This window comes from Scyliorhinus torazame, chromosome 12, assembly GCF_047496885.1.
Source record: "Scyliorhinus torazame isolate Kashiwa2021f chromosome 12, sScyTor2.1, whole genome shotgun sequence".
NCBI lineage: Eukaryota > Metazoa > Chordata > Chondrichthyes > Carcharhiniformes > Scyliorhinidae > Scyliorhinus > Scyliorhinus torazame.
In genome coordinates, this window is record NC_092718.1 from 42,513,316 (window position 1) to 42,532,237 (window position 18,922).

General features: G+C 46.6%; 1 protein-coding gene across 4 annotated transcripts in view; it reads left to right on the plus strand.

The window, feature by feature from the left end:
* rab27a (RAB27A, member RAS oncogene family) overlaps positions 1 to 18,922 on the plus strand; it is a 172,485-nt gene that overhangs the window by 101,495 nt on the left and 52,068 nt on the right. For all 4 annotated transcript variants that reach the window (XM_072470770.1, XM_072470768.1, XM_072470772.1 and 1 more), the window contains one exon: positions 10,118 to 10,290. In XM_072470770.1, coding sequence (XP_072326871.1) covers positions 10,138 to 10,290 — 153 coding nt within the window. In that variant the 5' untranslated portion in view covers positions 10,118 to 10,137. The remainder of the gene's footprint in view (positions 1 to 10,117; positions 10,291 to 18,922) is intronic.

The following is an 18,922-nucleotide window of genomic DNA, read 5'->3' on the forward strand; positions in this document are numbered from 1 at the left end:
TGCTTTGGGAGCAGAACTGGCACTCTACTGACCTACCAGGTTTTGCCTATATGGATGAATGATTCAATACGTTTGTATCATCTTTGATGGTGCTCGGTGCAGTTTGGCACCTGATGTGCAACTTCTGACTTGGACAATGTAAGCAGCAGCTGAAATGTGGCCTAATGCTAAACTTGTTGAAGCAGTACATCATATGGTGAATGGCTTAAAATTCTAAGACCACTGATGGTGAAAGATACAAATGTCTCCAGCAATATTGAGTGCCTATATTTTGGAATGATTGGCATGAGTTTGGGTCAAGATGTCCATTTTGCGCCCAGTTCCATTTTCTTTTCAGTTCCAACGGACCATAAAATGGAGGTATAAATGGCAGCCCGACTCAAACCTGCCCTGTTTTGTTTTTCATGGATTCCTCCTTTAGTACTTCCTTTTTAGCTGGTGCTCCCCAAAACATACACTTCTGATCTTTTTTTGTGTGTGGTGCTTTCTGTGGTGGATTTGACATATTTGCTCAAGGTTGTTAGTTGTGCTGTACAGCAGAGACATGACCCACGTTGATGGTTCACGGCATGGAGAGAAACTGCGCTGTTCTGAGATTCTGTCTTTCGGATGAGGCATTTAAACGTGGCCCTCTTTGTCCTCGAGTGGGCGTCAAAAATTGCACGGCCCTGCTTCAGAGGAGGAGGGCATGTTTCCTGGTACCTTGGCCAATATTTATCCTTCAACTGAAAAAAAAAATAGACATGCTGGTCATTAGTTTAATTTGTGGGAGCTTCTACCTGCAAATAGGCTGCTGCATTTCTTCAATAAACTCATTTTAAAAAATTAAATATTGTTGAAAAAAAAATACATTCTATCAAAGCTTTTCATCTTGCACTCATTGGGATAGCTCTTCAGAAATTACCTACTATAATAGGCTAACAGATAATACTGTAAGAGAAGAGACTGCTGATTGGTGGGTTGGCAATTGGACTCTGATGGAGATGTTGCCATGATGAATGCAGCACGGAACAGCTAACTGTGCTGCTTTGTCCAAGTTCAAGTTAAGCAGGTTGACTCTGGTCAGTACGAAGTGTGGGCTTTTCCTTCTGTCTGAAAAAGGATAAGGCTCTGGTGTGAATAGATGTGGCTTCTAGCCTGCGTAAGTGAGCCACACTTGTGATCCCGACTGACCATCTTAAATTTGTTTTCAGTGTAATTCTTAGCGCAGTCAGGATTGTTTAGCAGGTGGTGTCTGATTGCGGAATCACATCTGATGTTGGACACTGTTTAGGTTTTGCAAGCACGGGTCAGTTGGGTACGGTCTGTACTCAGCCGACACTGAAATTCATATGCGACATTTGTGTGACAGGCAGAACGTCTTTTTGGCTTGACAATAGTTGGTGGAGAATACCGCTCGTGTTGCTATTGCATAGTAACACTGCACCAGCTAGCTTCACCTGTTGCTCATATTTCTGAGACACATTACCCTTCCTGGATAATCTGAGGTCAACTGGGCACTTTTCAGGAGTGAATGTGGCGGCCTTGGAGACCCATAGATGTGGTTGCGTGATAGGGAAAACAATGATGCGATCAGGATTCCTTTGATGCGTCCTATAAGGGGCTGGTTTAGCAGAGGGCTAAATCGCTGGCTTTGAAAGCAGACCAATGCAGGTTCAGTTCCTGTACCAGCCTCCCAGAACAGGCACCGGAATGTGGCGACTAGGGGCTTTTCACAGTAACTTCATTTGAAGCCTACTTGTGACAAGCGATTTTCATTTCAATTTCATTTCAGTATCAAGCTTGCAATGGTGAACAATTGGCTTGGGTCCTATTTATGAGGCTGCGGATATGGCCAATGTTATAGTGGAGCCCAGCGTGCATATTGACCAGTGAAGGTACACTTTGGGTAGGCGCTAGTACTCTGGGATTTGTTCTTCTATAATACCCAAGATGCATCTTGCACACTGGACCATATATGTAATTAAAATTGTGCCTCAGGTGTTTGTATATTTATTCTGGTTGCCATGGGGAGATGGCAACTGGATCTGCGTAATCTGGGAAAAGAGCATTTGTGTTTTTGGCTTGAGGGAAGGAAGAAAAAAGATTAGAGGGCATTATTTAACACAGGGAATTCTGGTTCTGTAGCTTGATTGTATTATGGTCAAAAATTAAAGTCTTGGGAATATGGACTAAAGGATGAAAGCAAAACATCAAAGACCAGCTGAAGTAGAAAAGGAGGAATGCTATTGAGCAATTTTGTTCAGTGGTGAACCTGCTGGTTTGTAATTTTTCAGTGATTTTTGTTTGATGGTTGTTGGCTTGTTGTTTTTCTTGCCCATGTACTCAGATTTTGTTTTGTGTTGCTTGGTGTACAATTGGTTAAAATAGAATATTTGTGACAAATCATAGAATTCCTATAGTGCAGAAGGAGCCCTTTTGGCCCATCGAGTCCGCACTGATCCTTCGAATAAACAATCTACCGATGTCCACTCCCCCATCCACCCTGCCCTATCTCCGTAACCCCATGGCCTAACCTGCATATCCCTGGACACTAAAGGGCAATTTAGCATGGTAAAGCCACCTAACCTGCACATCGTTGGACTGTGGGAGGAAACTGGAGCACCCAGAGGAAATCCGGGAGAACGTATAAATTCCACACAGACAGTGACCTAAGGGCGAATGGAACCTGGATCCTTGGCGATGTGAAGCAGTAGTGCTAACCACTGTGCCGCCCCAGCATGGATAAGTCAACAACTCTAGCTTTCGATGTAATGTGAATAAAAGCAGGGTATGAACTGCAAATATAGCAAGCTTGTGCCATGTGGAAGGTCTTCTGTACATTATACACCCAAGGACTGTTGAGCATGTATGTCCCTGATGTTTTGTGCAACACGCACCAGATGTCAAACTTCTGAATGTTCATTCTGGAGCCACAATATTTACATTCTCTTCTTAATCAACTTCTTATGGACTTCTTAACAACTGGTGTTTACCTTTCAATTAGACTGTGCACCTTTAAATGGACTTGCATTGGAACAAAATAAAAGGGCAGGATTCTCCGTCTTTTCACAGCAGTGGGATTCTCCTGTCCCGTTGCAGTGAATGAGGGAGTTGGCTGAACGCCGAATTCTCCTTCCACGCCGACGATAGAAGCAGGGCGGACTCGCAATGGAGATAACCGGCCAAAGTGTTTTACACATTGCAATATTCCCATCCCTTTTAATAATCCTCTGACCTATAATAAACGTAGTACAGTAAACCGAGTCACTCCCCCACCCTATCCCCGTAACGCCACCTAACCTGCACATCTTTTGACTGTGGGAGGCAACCAGAGCACCAAGAGCAAACCCACGCAGGCAATACGCCACACACAGTCACACAAGGCCGGAATCAAACTCTGGTCCCTGGTGCTGTGAGGCAACAGTGGGATGGGGCCCTGTCATTACATCATCAATTGAAGAAATTGACAGCAAGAATTGACGGGCTGATTTTTGGAGTGAAAAAGGGAATGTGTAGGTGGTTTTCTAGTCAATGAAGAATCTGTCTTAGAGGCTTATTAAAATTCAGGCACCTACAAGGGGACAAACAACAGTACAAACAGAAAGTTGGTTCATAGCATAGACAGATAGAAAAACAAATTTGAATAAATTGGCTTTGCTAGTTCTGTGAGGATCGAGACTGGACACATCTAGACTACTGAGTTTACTGCCTGCTCCCAGTGTTTCTCAATGCACCAATCCAATCATGGAATGGTTTGACCGGGGGAAGATGGCAGTTCAATGTGCATCTTTGAGGTAATCCATTGTGAGTCTCTGCTCAATTAAAAGGTGCAGATGCATAGAAAACTAGAAGTCCAAATACCCCTGCTGGCTGTGTAGATAATGGGTGGTGGAGTTTTAGATTTTTGAAGAGTGAAATGCAATAGAGACTTCAATGCTAGTAGCAAAAATGTGTATCATCTCCGGTGTAATAGATCAGCTTTCTCAATCTGAATGATTCAAGACCTCCACCTTGTGATGAAGAAATAGCAGGTAATTTTGGTTCCTTTTCTGGAGGCTAAATGAATCACGACTCCTCCCCAAGAAATGTTCTGGTGAAATCTTGGTTTAAACGGATTACTAGACAGGCGCCACAGGGGTAAGGATGGAATGCTCTACTAAAGACTGCGGAAAAAAATAATGGGTACGATCTACCAAAATTAGATTAGCCGGGTGTTTCCCAGTGCTCGGAGCACTGAGAAACACCCTGCTATCTAACGCTCACCTGAGTAGATTGGGGTCCTCAGTGGGAAACTCTCCGATGAAGCTGCACTTAATCCATTTTCTGCACTGCTGGAACTTCTCCGTGCAGTGAGAGGTTGGACTGCCATTTTTAAATGGTGAGCCAATCTCTTGAGCTACCAACCCCAACTCATTATAAGGTCGTCTCCGAGCCCCCCTGCTCTCCAGCACAGGACAATTCCAGGCCCGATCACCGTCGCACAAAAAATGCCAGCTTGGCACCTTGGCAGTGCCAGGCTAGCACCCAGGTGATACTGCCAGGGTGCCCAGGTAGTGGCAGCAGCAGTGCCAGGATACCACCCTGTCCAGAAGGTATGTACCTTGGGGCTTCCAATCTGCTGGAAGACCCTCACAAGTGCCGTTGCACCTGGAAAACCAGAACTGAACGGCACTTGCCCGAGTTCTGCAAGGCAAGGAAGTTCGATCCCACGCCTGGGTTAGATCTCGGGAAAGCATATTAGTGTGAGACTAGCTGTCTCACTGTAATATGCAGATTTGCCAGGAAATGATCACCCCCGCAATGGGCGGAATTCACATTGGATCTCGCGGCATCTGCCGGTCATGTTACGCCGTGCTGCTTTTCGGGCGCAGGTGACCTGTAGATCCCGCCCAAGGTTACTCTTTCTTCTGATATACGACAATTAACAAACTTTCACAAACCTGTTAGCCTTAGAATCGTGACAGCACAGACATAGCTGTTTGACCTACTGAGTCCATTCCAGTAGTCAGTTCACCAATGCCTCCCAAACGTACAGTTCTGCCGAAGAACCCGCTCTAATGGAAAAGCCCAGATATCCTCTGAGGAAATTGGAAGAAGGCTTGATCCACTGTGTAAACCTAATAAAAGTGAAATCTGAATTAAAAACTGACAATACAGGGGGAAAAACTCAGCCGGTCATTATAGACCACATTGACATTTCATCAGAAGTGCCCGTGAGTTACGGAGGCGGGTTAAATTAAAACTGGGATGAAACCAAATCCCTCCCTTGCTGGGACATTAAATAACACTCATTCACATCGTCAGAGGTGTTGCCTCTGATTCCTGATCAATGACTCACTCTTGTGGTGGAGAGCCTTCAATAAATATTTGAATATGGAGGAGGCCATTAGTAAGCATTACGCAAGGTAGCTTTGAGATCATCGCACTTGTAAGAATACTTTCAGAATCAAAGATTTGGCATCATTTCCTCTGGAAAATTGACACTAAGTAATTGAGATTGTGAGATTTAACAAGGATTTGTATCGTGACCAATCTTTGGTTCGGGGGGGGGGGGGGGGGGGGGGAATAGTGCAGATGCTGGGAAAATGCAATAAAAATGGTGGCAGCAAAGGGGTTAATTTTTTGGGTCAATGATCTGAAGCGGAAGAAGTTGAAGATTATAATAATTTATCAGCAAGTACTTTGGCTTAGTTCCTCCAGTCCTTACAGGACAATGGACAGTGAGACTCCGCCACAGGCTCTGTTCCATTGTAATCTCGGTTGCTGCAGGCCAGGTGGCCTCCCAATCTTCAAGGTTTTTCATAAGTGTACTTTGCCAGGTCTTCTTAGGCCGAGCCTGTCGTCTTTTCCTTCATGGAAAAGACACACCGCTTCATGGTTGCTGAGAATGGGCTGGTTTAGCACAGTGGGCTAAACAGCTGCCTTGTAATGCAGAACAAAGGCCAGCAGCGCGGGTTCAATTCCCGTACCGGCCTCCCCGAACAGGCGCCGGAATGTGGCGACTAGGGGCTTTCACAGTAACTTCATTGAAGCCTACTTGTGACAATAAGCAATTATTATTATTATTTTCCCATCTGGTGGTGTCCATGCTGCTGCCACTTCGGCAGGGTCGGGAGGTGAAATGTGTGCCAAACCAGGCTCCGCCATCTCTCCGCCATGATGTCTTGAAGGTACTTCTGACCCGTTCTCTGTAACACTTTGATCTGTCTCTCTCTGATGCCCAGGATCTTATGCATACAACACTGGTGAAAGATAAACAACTCGCGTGACACCTTTACCGGGTTTTTTTTTCCATGTCTTGACGGCATGGATTGCCGCTGGTGCTACTATAGACATGGGGCAGCACGGTAGCATTGTGGATAGCACAATTGCTTCACAGCTCCAGGGTCCCAGGTTCGATTCCGGCTTGGGTCACTCTCTGTGCGGAGTCTGCACGTCCTCCCCGTGTGTCCGTGGGTTTCTTCTGGGTGCTCTGGTTTCCTCCCACAGTCCAAAGATGTGCAGGTTAGGTGGATTGGCCGTGATAAATTGCCCTTAGTGTCCAAAATTGCCCTTAGTGTTGGGTGGGGTTGCTGGGTTGTGGGGATAGGGTGGAGGTGTTGACCTTGGGTAGGGTGCTCTTTCCAAGAGCCGGTGCAGACCCGATGGGCTGAATGGCCTCCTTCTGCACTGTAAATTCTATGATGTAGAGTCACAGCTTCATGATTGCTTTGATGGTGTTGGATGCTCAGACTGTGTGGAGCCGTTGGACGACTGATGCCACTTCTTACAATTCTTGTGCGGCCATCGATCTCTGTGTCACCCTCTCTATAGATGTGGTCGGCATATGTTCTGTTACCCAATGGTGATGGGAAGGACATTGATGCATTCCAACCATCCCTGTCTTGTTCTTCTCGCAAGTACGGAGCCAAAGAAAGTGGGTGAGAAGAAAGAAGAACCGTTTGTCAATGGTTGGACACCAGGAGCCATTAAATGGCAAAGGGATTATGGTGTAAAGCCAAAAGGGGTGGTAATGGACAAGAAATGATGTGTCCAGAGGAAATCGTGGGAATTTCAGTCTTTTGGCTTCAGTATTGACAACTTGCAGTTAAATAGAGCCTTTCACGTTCGAAAGCACTTTTATACCTAATGAAGTACTGATTGAAGTGTGATCGCTGTTGTTCTGCATGAAATGCAGCAGCCAAATTGTGCACAGCAAGCTCCCACAAACAAGCAATATGATAATGACCACTGGGCAGAATTCCCCTGCTCTTCTTCAAAATGGTGCCGCGGTGTGATATGGTAAGGCAGAGGTGGGCCCCGATTAACGGCTCACCCGATTAAAATGGTACCTCAGCCAGTGCAGTGTTCCCAACAATACTGTACTGGAGTGAACCTACAACCTTCTGCGTCATAAGCAAGAGCGCTACCAACTAAGCCAATACTGATGCCAGATCCTCCCTGCTCCCATTTTCTTGGGTAGCATGCGCTGGTTGTTCTGCTCGAACCATTTACACCACTGGCTTCAACTTTCTATCTTCTGTTTATTATTTCATCACTCCCTTGTAACTGCTTCTCTATGACCAGTCATTCCAATTCATTGAAATTTGCCCCTGTTTCAAATGACTGGTTATCGTTGGGCACCAATTCCCTTGCACTTTGGACTATATTGTATTCTTCCCAATTGTTTACAACACTCGAGGTTGTGCCTTTTTTCGATCAGCGGATATTTATTGCGTCTCGAATCCTGGTCTGTTGAAATTTTATGGAAGTTGGTTTGACCCTGGCAGATAGTTCCAGACTTTCCTGTGTCTTTTGTCAGTGCCTTGGGATATTCTGCTTGTCGGTTGAAATATTTCTAGGCAGCAGTCTGCAGCCCGCACGAGGGTTGACGCAATATCCCGTTCACTGAAAGATCATCTGCTGCAGGGATGTTGCCGTTTGGTCTTTGAATCCTGTCGCTGGGCAGGAAAAGTCCTCCAGCCAGGGGCTGAGTCGGGAACCGAGTAGAAATCAGAAGCGTTCCAAGAAGGGAGCATTAAGCAAGTGAATTGATGTGGAATGTGTAGACTCTCTCTGAGCTTGTGTTCAACCTTAGCCCAAACTCCTCGAACTCCTTATGCCCACACCTAGAATACGCAGTAGTTTTGGTCTCCTTATTTAAGGAAGAATGTAAATGTGTTTGGGGCAGTTCAGAGGAGGTTTACTAGATTGATGCTTGCAAGAGTGGATTGGCTTATGAGGAAAGGTTGGACAGATAGTTTCCATTGCAGTTTACAATCACAGAACCCAACAGTGCAGAAGGAGGCCATTCAGCCCATCAGGCCTACCTTATCCCCATAATCCCACTGACCTTTGGATACAAAGGGGCAATTTAACATGGTCAATCCACCTAACCTGCACATCTTTGGACTGTGGGAGGAAACCAGAGCACCCGGAGGAAACCCACGCAGGGACTGGGAGAATGTGTCAGCTCCACAGTCACCTGAGGTCGAGTGACCCGAGGAAGGGTCAGAGTTGACCTGATTGAAGTTTATAAGATCCTGAATGGTCTGGACAAGGTGGGCTTGGAAAGGATGTTTCCCTCTTTTGGGACAGTCCAGAAATAGGGGGTACTGTTTGAAAATTAGGAGTCTCCCTTTTAGGACAAGAGTGAGGAGACAATGTTTTGAGCATTGTGACTTTGAAGGCGGTGGAGGTGGAGATCATTGGTTATTTTTGAGGCGGAGAAAGATTCTTGTTCGGCAAAGCAATCAAACGTTATCGGGGGTAGATAGGAATGTGGGATTTAAAACACTAACAGATCAGTCTGATTTTATTAAATGGTGGAGCAGGCTTGAGGGACCAAATGCCTACTTCTTCTAATATGTATATTTGTATGTAATGCCCTTTTTCTCCACACTAGCCCTACGTCCTTTTGTAATTGATACTTCAAAATCTCTATCAATCTCTGCCTTGAGCATACTTTTTAAAAATAAATTTAGAGTACCCAATTATTTATCTTTTCCAATTTGGGGCAATGTAGCGTGGCCAATCCACCTAACCTAATCTTTGGGTTGTGGGGGTGAAACCCACGCAGACGCGGGGAGAATGTTCAAATTCCACACGACAGTGACCCAGGGCCGGGATTCAAACTCTCTTCCTCAGTGCCACAGTCCAAGTGCTAACCACTGTGCTGCATGCCGCCCTGCCTTAAGCATACTTAATGGCTGAACTTCCACAACTCACTCGGAGAATTCGAAAGATTCACAACCCTCTGAGTAAAGCAATTTCTCCTCTTCTCGGCCCAAGTGACTTTTCCCCTTATTTTGAAATTTGTGTCCCCTGGTTCAAGACACCCCAGCCAGGAGAAACGTCTTACCTGCTACCTGGCAGCATGATAGCACAGTGGTTAGCACAATTGCTTCACAGCTGCAGGGTCCCAGGTTTGATTCCGGCTTGGGTCACTGTCTGTGCGGAGTCTGCACATCCTCCCCGTGTGTGCGTGGGTTTCCTCCGGGTGCTTCGGTTTCCTCCCACAGTCCAAAGATGTGCAGGTTAGGTGGATTGGCCATGCTAAATTGCCCTCATTGTCCAAAATTGCCCTTGGTGTTGGGTGGGGTTACTGGGTTATGGGGTATGGGGATAGGGTGGAGGTGTGGGCTGGGTAGGGTGCTCTTTCCAAGAGCTGGTCCAGACTCAATGGGCTGAATGGCCTCCTTCTGCACTGTAACTTCTATCTAACCTGCCTAGTATTTTGGGAGTTTAAATAAGATCACCTTGTTTAAGAGAATACAGGCCCAGTTTCCCCAATTTCTCTTCAAAGGACAGTCCCACCATCTAAGAAATGACTCTGGTGATCTTCGTTGGACTCCCTCTATGGGAATAACATCCTCCCAAAGGTACGAAGGCCAAAACAATACTCCAGGAGTGGTCGATCCAAGATTCTATGCAACTGAAGCAAGACTTTGCTACTTGTGTCCTCTTATCCCTCTTGCAATGAAGGCCAGCATGCCATTAGCCTTCCTAATTGTTTGTTGTATCTGCATGTTAGCTTTCAGTGACTTATTGATGGGGACAGCCAGGCCCGCGTGGAATGGCCAGATGGGAAGAAGGAGCATGGTCACCTATTTCTGGGTCAGAGTCTGAGTAAAACAATTTTTTTTCCTCCTTGCAGGTCAGCATTCAGCTTTCATTATGTCTGATGGAGACTATGATTACCTCATCAAATTTCTAGCACTTGGTGATTCGGGAGTAGGAAAAACCAGCTTCCTCTATCAATATACAGATGCCAAATTCAACTCCAAGTTCATCACAACAGTTGGTATAGACTTCAGAGAAAAAAGGGTGGTAAGTAAATCAGAAACCAGCAGTTCTGCCAACTGCTTTTGCTTGATATTAGTAACTACCATAAAACACTTTTTTTTTTTTTTAGCCCCTTTGTGAGCTTTGAATTTTCCTTGGGATTCCTTCTATTACATTTTGTGACTGTACGTGTTAACAGTCTTTAAGCTCCTGTTCTGATGACTTTAAGCTAGATTTATTCAAAGAAAAACGTGCACTACTATGTTATGTGCTAACTCCTTAATTCTGCATCTTCCTTATTATCGGTTTCTTGTTGTTTCTTCCCTGAGGGGATTGACGTGTTGCTGGTTCAGATACCGTACCAAAGTGGCCATTGTCGCATGAGCCTCTGCGTTGAGTGTTTGCCCATTTCTGGTGTGGCGGGTGAGGGGGGTGACACATTACAGTCGGGACACAAGTCCTGATCTTAGCCAACGTGCAATGCCTGTAGTGGTCTTTGCACAGGGCTGACCTGCCTCGTCCCTCAATCAGAGAATCCACTGTAGTTGCTCAGGTCCGTTTAAGTAGCTGTCATTCTCTTTGAGTGTTGTGTCCACAAATCAAACTCCAATCAGGTTATTGATGTTTCAAAGGCATAGACATTGCATGATCTGAGTGTGGAAGCACTTTAGAATTGCATTGTATTCAAATCAATTTCTTACTTCAGTGCCGGCTCTGAAATTTCCACCACAATTAACACTCTTAGTTTGATTTTAATTTTATTCCAACTTCAAAAGAGTAGAATTGAATCTGTGAACATTTTCAATTCCATCCTCATTCTACTTTTAATTTCCTCCTAAATTGTAAGTCTTCAGTGATCTTGACAAAGCTTTTCACTGTGTATTTGCTCACTTCTAGGGAATTCCATTAACACTAATTGTCAGATTGAATTCAACAAATCAGGCAATTTGTAGATTGAGAAAATAACCACAAATTATTTTTAAAATAATGCACATACTCTTATACTCCAGAAAGCCAGGCGGTGAAGAATAGAAGTGAAGCCAATCTTTCCATGCTTTTATGAGCATTTATTTATAGTTGCACATTAAGAAACAACACCACCACCCCCAACAACCACAGTTTCAGTCTCTGCATATTTGCAGGATCATATGTTAATCCCCATAATTTAACACTGATTATTCCTATCTGACCTTACCTCTGTTTGACTCTAGTCCCACACTGTTGTTGACTTAGTGCCTTAAGAAATGGCCTGGTATTACAATCCCAGACCAGACCCCAACAGTGGTTAGGATACTGGACAGAAACCCCAATATTTTATTTTAATTTTTGAAGACTGTAAAGGAAAGGATACCTTGCTCCAGGAATGATTGCACAAAGAAAAGTGGATATGGTATGTTAAAACAAACTGTATCACTAACACAGAATTAGAATATCTTTAACATCACATCAGAAAATAACTTACAATTACCTATTAAACAATACTTCTCAATACAGTGAATACAAGAGGAAAAAAAAACACCTTGGCTCTCAATCCACTATTAAATACCATTGGCATTCAGGCATACTTACTTTGCAGAGATGTTCTTTGAGAAATAAGGATCTTTTGACACAGCTTTAACGAAAAGATCTGACTCCTGTCAGACCCATGCAGAAACTCTGGCTGTATTTCTTCAGAGCTGCTTTCAGCTCCCCTTGTTCTCAGACAAGTCTGCACTGCTTTAAAGACTGTTAATCTCTTTTCACTGAACTGCAGTGAGAGTGACCTGCTTCATCCCTGGTCACAGCATCATCCAGCTCACAACTGAACTGCTTTCTGCAAACTGCCTGATGCCGTAGCTCCACTCAGCAACATTATCTTAATAAGCTGACATCTAATTAACTCCACAGAGAAGCCCCTTAATCCAAACAAAACTGCATTAGCCCAGGCCTTTTACAATGGTTTAATTGCACCACTGGCTTCTAAAATTTACTTGCCTCTCAAACTAGGACTTATTTTAAAACATGATTGCATCTCTCCCTCTCCCTCTCCTCCCTCTCCCTCTCCTCCCCCTCCCTCTCCCTCTCCTCCCCCTCCCTCTCCCTCTCCTCCCTCTCCTCCCTCTCCTCCCTCTCCTCCCTCTCCTCCCTCTCCCTCTCCTTCTCCCTCTCCTTCTCCCTCTCCTTCTCCCTCTCCCTCTCCCTCTCCTTCTCTCTCCTTATCTCTCTCTCTCTCTCTTTCTCTCTTTCTCTCTTTCTCTCTTTCTCTCTCTCTCTCTCTCTCTCTCTCTCTCTCTCTCTCTCTCTCTCCATCACACTCCCTTATAGAACATTTGGGACATTTGTACCACTGCGCTGTGTTATGACCGGATGAGAGAGAATGAACTGGCACCACTCTATTCCTTCTCCTCAGTTGGTCACAACAAGTTTCTTTTTCATGAGGATGTGCTCTTTACGAATCGGAATGTATTTAACTATTTACGCAGTGGACAATAAGGAGCCCGTCAAACGTGTTTCTTGACTAGAGCAAATTTATTTACCACTAAACCCAAGGGGAGAATATACCCAATGTCTCTCTCACACACACACACATGGATACACCCCCCCCTGGATACACCGCCCCCCCCCCCCCCGGATACTCTTCCCCCCCCCGGATACTACACCCCCCCCCCCCCCCCGGATACACCCCCCCCCCCCGATACACCCCCCCCCCCCCGATACACCCCCCCCCCCCGGATACACCCCCCCCCCCCCCCCGGATACACCCCCCCCCCCCCCCCGGATACCCCCCCCCCCCCCCCCCGGATACCCCCCCCCCCCCCCCCCGGATACCCCCCCCCCCCCGGATACACCCCCCCCCCCCCCGGATACACCCCCCCCCCCGGATACACCCCCCCGGATACACCCCCCCGGATACACCCCCCCGGATACACCCCCCCGGATACACCCCCCCGGATACACCCCCCCGGATACACCCCCATATCGGCAATAAGAGACGCTCGGGACCAATTCAAATACGAAATATGCGGTTAATATCCTTTAATTTTCCTTGAGGTGTAGATTTTAAACATTGCGGCAGAGTTTAGGTTAGATGGTTTCTTGGATGTGGTCAAAGTTGCAATTATTATGAGATTTCTGTTCACTGTTAAGTTTTTTGATAATTGACTTCTCGAGCTGGTTGTATGCTCTTTTCCAGAAGTGAGAAAGGGGGAAGAGAGAGAGCACAGCTTTTCAGCCTGTTTCCTCTGCTGAAAACTTTCTTAACACTCCCTGCGAATTTTGCAAGCTCTCTGCAGTGGCTGGCAGTCTGTTGTTATAATCACTCATTGTGTGTTTCCTAGGGGTCAGTATCCAGTACTTTACAATGTAACATCTCTGCCTTTAGACAGTGACGAGTTTCGAATTGAAGGAAATGTCTCTCTCTTCACACTCCCCCTGGGGGTGTCTTGTTTGATTTTTCACATTCACCTTGGAAAGCATTTCTAAGTAGTTTCTTCTGTCTCATTTCAAATTATGAAATTTCCAGTCCGTTGAAAGTAGAAAAGTTTATATTTTCAACTATAAAGGGGCAGAGCCTCTTGACACCTATGGCATGCGAGAGTCCCTGACCATGCAATACAGCTTTCCTGCACTCCGTCCTCTTTGTAATAAGACACTTTGCATTTTGAATTTTGTACTTTTTTTGTTTTGCCACCGTGGGCCATGAACCAATTTCCTTTGGGTACCGAGTTGATGAGGAACTAACACGTGTTGCTAAGACTTAACGATAAAATGAACTCTCTGCTGCTGGGTTGAAAGAGGTGGCAAGTGCAGATCTGAAATTGATGGTGAAGACTTGTGCTTTCTATTTACTGCCACTGTTGATGTTTCTGTTAATATGAAATTAAATGAAAATCGCTTATCGTCACAAGTAGGCTTCAAATGAAGTTATTGTGAAAAGCCCCTAGTTGTCACATTCCGGCACCTGTTAGGGGAGGCTGGTGCTGGCCTGCCTTGGTCTGTTTTCAAAGCCAGCGATTTAGCCCTGTGCTATACAATATCTGTCTAACTGTATCATGATTGAGCATCCAGGCAACAGCCCTTCAGAAACCTATTCATCAAGCTTATTTGATTCTTCCTAGATTGTCAGCAGGAGTTCCCCCGAATGGCCATCTTGCAATTTAATGGACCACTATCCCAAGTTACATAACGCACCCCTAAATTCTAACGTGCAGCTGGGAATTATTTCTCTGCGAGAGGCTTCAGATCTCGGCTGTGCTCTGGGGTTGATTTTTCTTTTCTTCCCCTGGACGATTTTATGTGACTCATTTTACATCGTACAAAACCATATTGCAAATGTTCTAATGAACAGGAAATTGTTTTGTTTTATCTTCAAGCTGCGTGATCTGCATTTTTATTTTTAGGCTGCTGGAGGAGGACATGGTAATGTGATATTTTGCTTCAGTGACCCCCGAACATAAAGGAAGGAAAGGTTGTGGAGAAATGTTTCCATTCTCCATTATCCAGTGACATATTTTTATAATCTGTCAGGTGGGGGGGATGGGGATCAGGTGTGGGCGTTGTAATTGACATAGCCCTCGGGTATCTGTTCAAATGTCCTATGTTCATGAAATATGCTCTATAGCAAGCATTTTCTTCCCCTCAATCTAAGCCGGAAACTAGATGGTAGAGGGAAGATGAATAGAGTTGGTATTAAGCTAACTCTGCAGTTTTATCAGCTGCATTGGGGTCACAAGTGGGTCTCCCTGTCTTTGCTGAGTGGGTAATGAATGCTCAATCTTGAGGGCAATTAGCGATGGGCAATGAATGCTGGCCTTTCCAACAAGGCACCCATCCCAAGAGTGAATATATTGTTTTTTAAAAAAATATATATATTTTATTCAAGTTTTTTGGCCAAACATAACAGTACGTAGTGTTTCTTTTACACAACAATAAAGCAATATAAATAACCGTGGCCAGTTTTAAACAAATAAATAAATAATATATAAACAAAAAACAAAACTACATGGCAACTGCCTTGTCCAAAATAAATACTCTCCAAAAATACAATCCAACAATCCAATATAGAATTATCCCTGAGAGTCCATCCGATTCCTGCCCCCCCCCCCCTCCCCCCTGGGTTGCTGCTGTTGTCTACTTCTTTTCCATTCCCTCTATCTTTCTGTGAGGCAGTCGACGAACGGTTGCCACCGCCTGGTGAACCCCTGAGCCGAACCCCTTAACACAAACTTAATCCGTTCTAACTTTATGAACCCTGCCATGTCGTTTATCCAGGTCTCCACCCCCGGGGGTTTGGCTTCCTTCCACATTAACAATATCCTGCGCCGGGCTACAAGAGACGCAAAGGCCAACACGTCAGCCTCTCTCGCCTCCTGCACTCCCGGCTCGTCTGCAACCCCAAATATAGCCAACCCCCAGCTTGGTTCGAACCGGACCCCCACCACCTTCGAAAGCACTTTTGCCACCCCCACCCAGAACCCCTGTAGTGCCGGGCATGACCAGAACATGTGGGTGTGATTCGCTGGGCCTCTCGAGCATCTCTCACACCTATCCTCTACCCCCTTTACTAAGCCGTGCTCCAGTCATATGCACCCTGTGTAGCACCTTAAATTGTATCAGGCTTAGCCTGGCACACGAGGACGATGAGTTTACCCTACGTAGGGCATCAGCCCACAGCCCCTCCTCAATCTCCTCCCCCAGTTCTTCTTCCCATTTCCCTTTCAGCTCATCTACCATGATCTCCCCCTCGTCCCTCATCTCCATGTATATGTCTGCCACCTTACCATCCCCCACCCATGTCTCTGAGCTCACTCTATCCTGCACTTCCTGCGTCGGGAGCTGCGGGAATTCCCTCACCTGTTGCCTCGCAAAAGCCCTCAATTGCATATACCGAAATGCATTCCCTTGGGGCAACCCATATTTTTCCGTCAGCGCTCCCAGACTCTCAAACGTCCCATCTACAAATAGATCTCTTAATTGTACTACCCCAGCTCTTTGCCATGCTCCAAATCCCCCATCCATTCTCCCCGGAACAAACCTGTGATTGTTTCTTATCGGGGACCGCACCGAAGCTCCCATCCCTCCCCTATGCCGTCTCCACTGCCCCCAAATTTTCAGTGTAGCCACCACCACCGGGCTTGTGGTGTATTTCTTTGGTGAGAACGGCAACGGCGCCGTCACCATTGCTTGCAGGCTAGTCCCCCTGCAGGACGCCCTCTCCAATCTCTTCCACGCCGCTCCCTCCCCTTCTCCCATCCACTTACACACCATTGAAACATTGGCGGCCCAGTAGTACTCACTGAGGCTCGGTAGTGCCAGCCCCCCCTGTCCCTACTACGCTGCAAGAATCCCCGCCTCACTCTCGGGGTCGTCCCAGCCCACACAAAACTCATAATGCTCTTCTCAATTCTTTTGAAAAAAGACTTCGTGATCACCACCGGGAGGCACTGGAACACAAAAAGGAATCTCGGGAGAACCACCATTTTAACTGCCTGCACCCTACCTGCCAATGACAGGGACACCATGTCCCATCTCTTGAAATCCTCCTCCATCTGTTCCACCAACCGTGTTAAATTAAGCCTATGTAATGTACCCCAATTCTTGGCTATCTGGATCCCCAGGTACCGGAAGTTCCTTGTTACCCTCCTCAACGGTAAATCCTCTATCTCTCTGCTCTGCTCCCCTGGATGCACCACAAATAGCTCACTTTTCCCCATGTTCAGTTTATACCCTGAAAAATCCCCAAACTCCCCAAGTATCCGCATTATCTCTGGCATCCCCTCCGCCGGGTCCGCCACATATAGCAACAAATCATCCGCATACAGAGATACCCGGTGTTCTTCCCCCCCCCCCCCCCCCCCCCCCCCCCCCCCCCCCAAGTACTCCCCTCCACTTCCTGGAACCCCTCAGTGCCATGGCCAGGGATTCAATCGCCAGTGCAAACAATAACGGGGACCGAGGACATCCCTGCCTCGTCCTTCTATGGAGCCGAAAATAGTCAGACCCCCGTCCATTCGTGACCACGCTCGCCATCGGGGCCCTATACAGCAACTGTACCCACCTGATATACCCGTCCCCAAAGCCAAATCTCCTCAACACCTCCCACAAATAATCCCACTCCACTCTATCAAATGCTTTCTCGGCATCCATCGCCACCACTATCTGCGCTTCCCCCTCTGGTGGGGGCATCATCATTACCCCTAGCAGCCTCCGTATATTTGTATTTAGCTGTCTCCCCTTCACAAACCCAGTTTGGTCCTCATGGACCACCCCCGGGACACAATCCTCTATCCAAATATTTCTTATAGAATTCAACTGGGAATCCGTCTGGTCCCGGGGCCTTCCCCGCCTGCATGCTTCCAATCCCTTTCACTACTTCCTCCGTCTCAATCTGTGTTCCCAGCCCCACTCTCTCCTGTTCCTCCACCTTAGGAAATTCCAGCTGATCCAGAAAGCACATCATTCTCTCCTTCCCGTCCGGGGGCTGCGCTTCATATAATCTTTCATAAAATGCCTTGAACACTCCATTCACTCTCTCCGCTCCCCGCTCCATCTCCCCCTCCTCATCTCTCACCCCCCTTATCTCCCTCGCTGCTCCCCTTTTCCTCCGTTGGTGGGCCAACAACCTGCTCGCCTTCTCCCCATATTCGTACTGTACACCCTGTGCCTTCCTCCATTGTGCCTCTGCCTTACCCCTAGTCAACAAGTCAAATTCTATATGTAGCCTTTGCCTTTCCCTGTATAGTCCCTCCTCCGGTGCCTCCGCGTATTGTCTGTCTACCCTCAGCAGTTCTTTCAACAACCGCTCCCTTTCCCTACCCTCCTGCTTTCCTTTATGTGCCCTAATAGATATCAGCTCCCCTCTAACCACTGCCTTCAGTGCCTCCCAGACCACTCTCACCTGTACCTCCCCATTATCATTAATTTCCAAGTACCTTTCAATACACCCCCTCACCCTTAAACACACCCCCTCATCTGCCAATAATCCCATGTCCATTCTCCATTGTGGAAGCTGTTGTTTTTCTTCCCCTATCTCCAGGTCCACCCAGTGTGGAGCATGATCTGAGATGGCTTTCGCCGTGTACTCCGTCCCCGTCACCTTTGGGATCAGTGCCCTTCCCAAAACAAAAAAATCTATTCGTGAAAATACTTTATGTACATAGGAGAAAAACAAAATCTCCTTACTCCTAGGTCTACTAAATCTCCAGGGATCTACTCCTCCCATCTGCACCATAAAATCCTTAAGCACCCTAGCTGCAGCCGGCCTCCTTCCGGTCCTGGACCTCGATCTGTCCAGTCCTGGGTCCAGCACCGTATTAAAGTCTCCACTCATTACCAACTTCCCCACTTCTAGATCCGGGATTCGTCCTAACATACGCCTCATAAAATTGGCATCATCCCAGTTCGGGGCATACACGTTCACCAATACCACCGCCTCCCCTTGCAGTTTGCCACTCACCATCACGTATCTGCCCCCACTATCTGCCACTATAGTCTTTGCCTCAAACATTACCTGCTTCCCCACTAGTATGGCCACCCCCCTGTTTTTTGCATCTAGCCCCGAATGAAACACCTGCCCCACCCATCCTATACGAAGTCTAAACTGGTCTGTCAGCTTCAGATGCGTCTCCTGAAGCATAACCACATCTGCCTTAAGTTTCTTTAGGTGTGCAAGTACCCGTGCCCTCTTAATCGGCCCGTT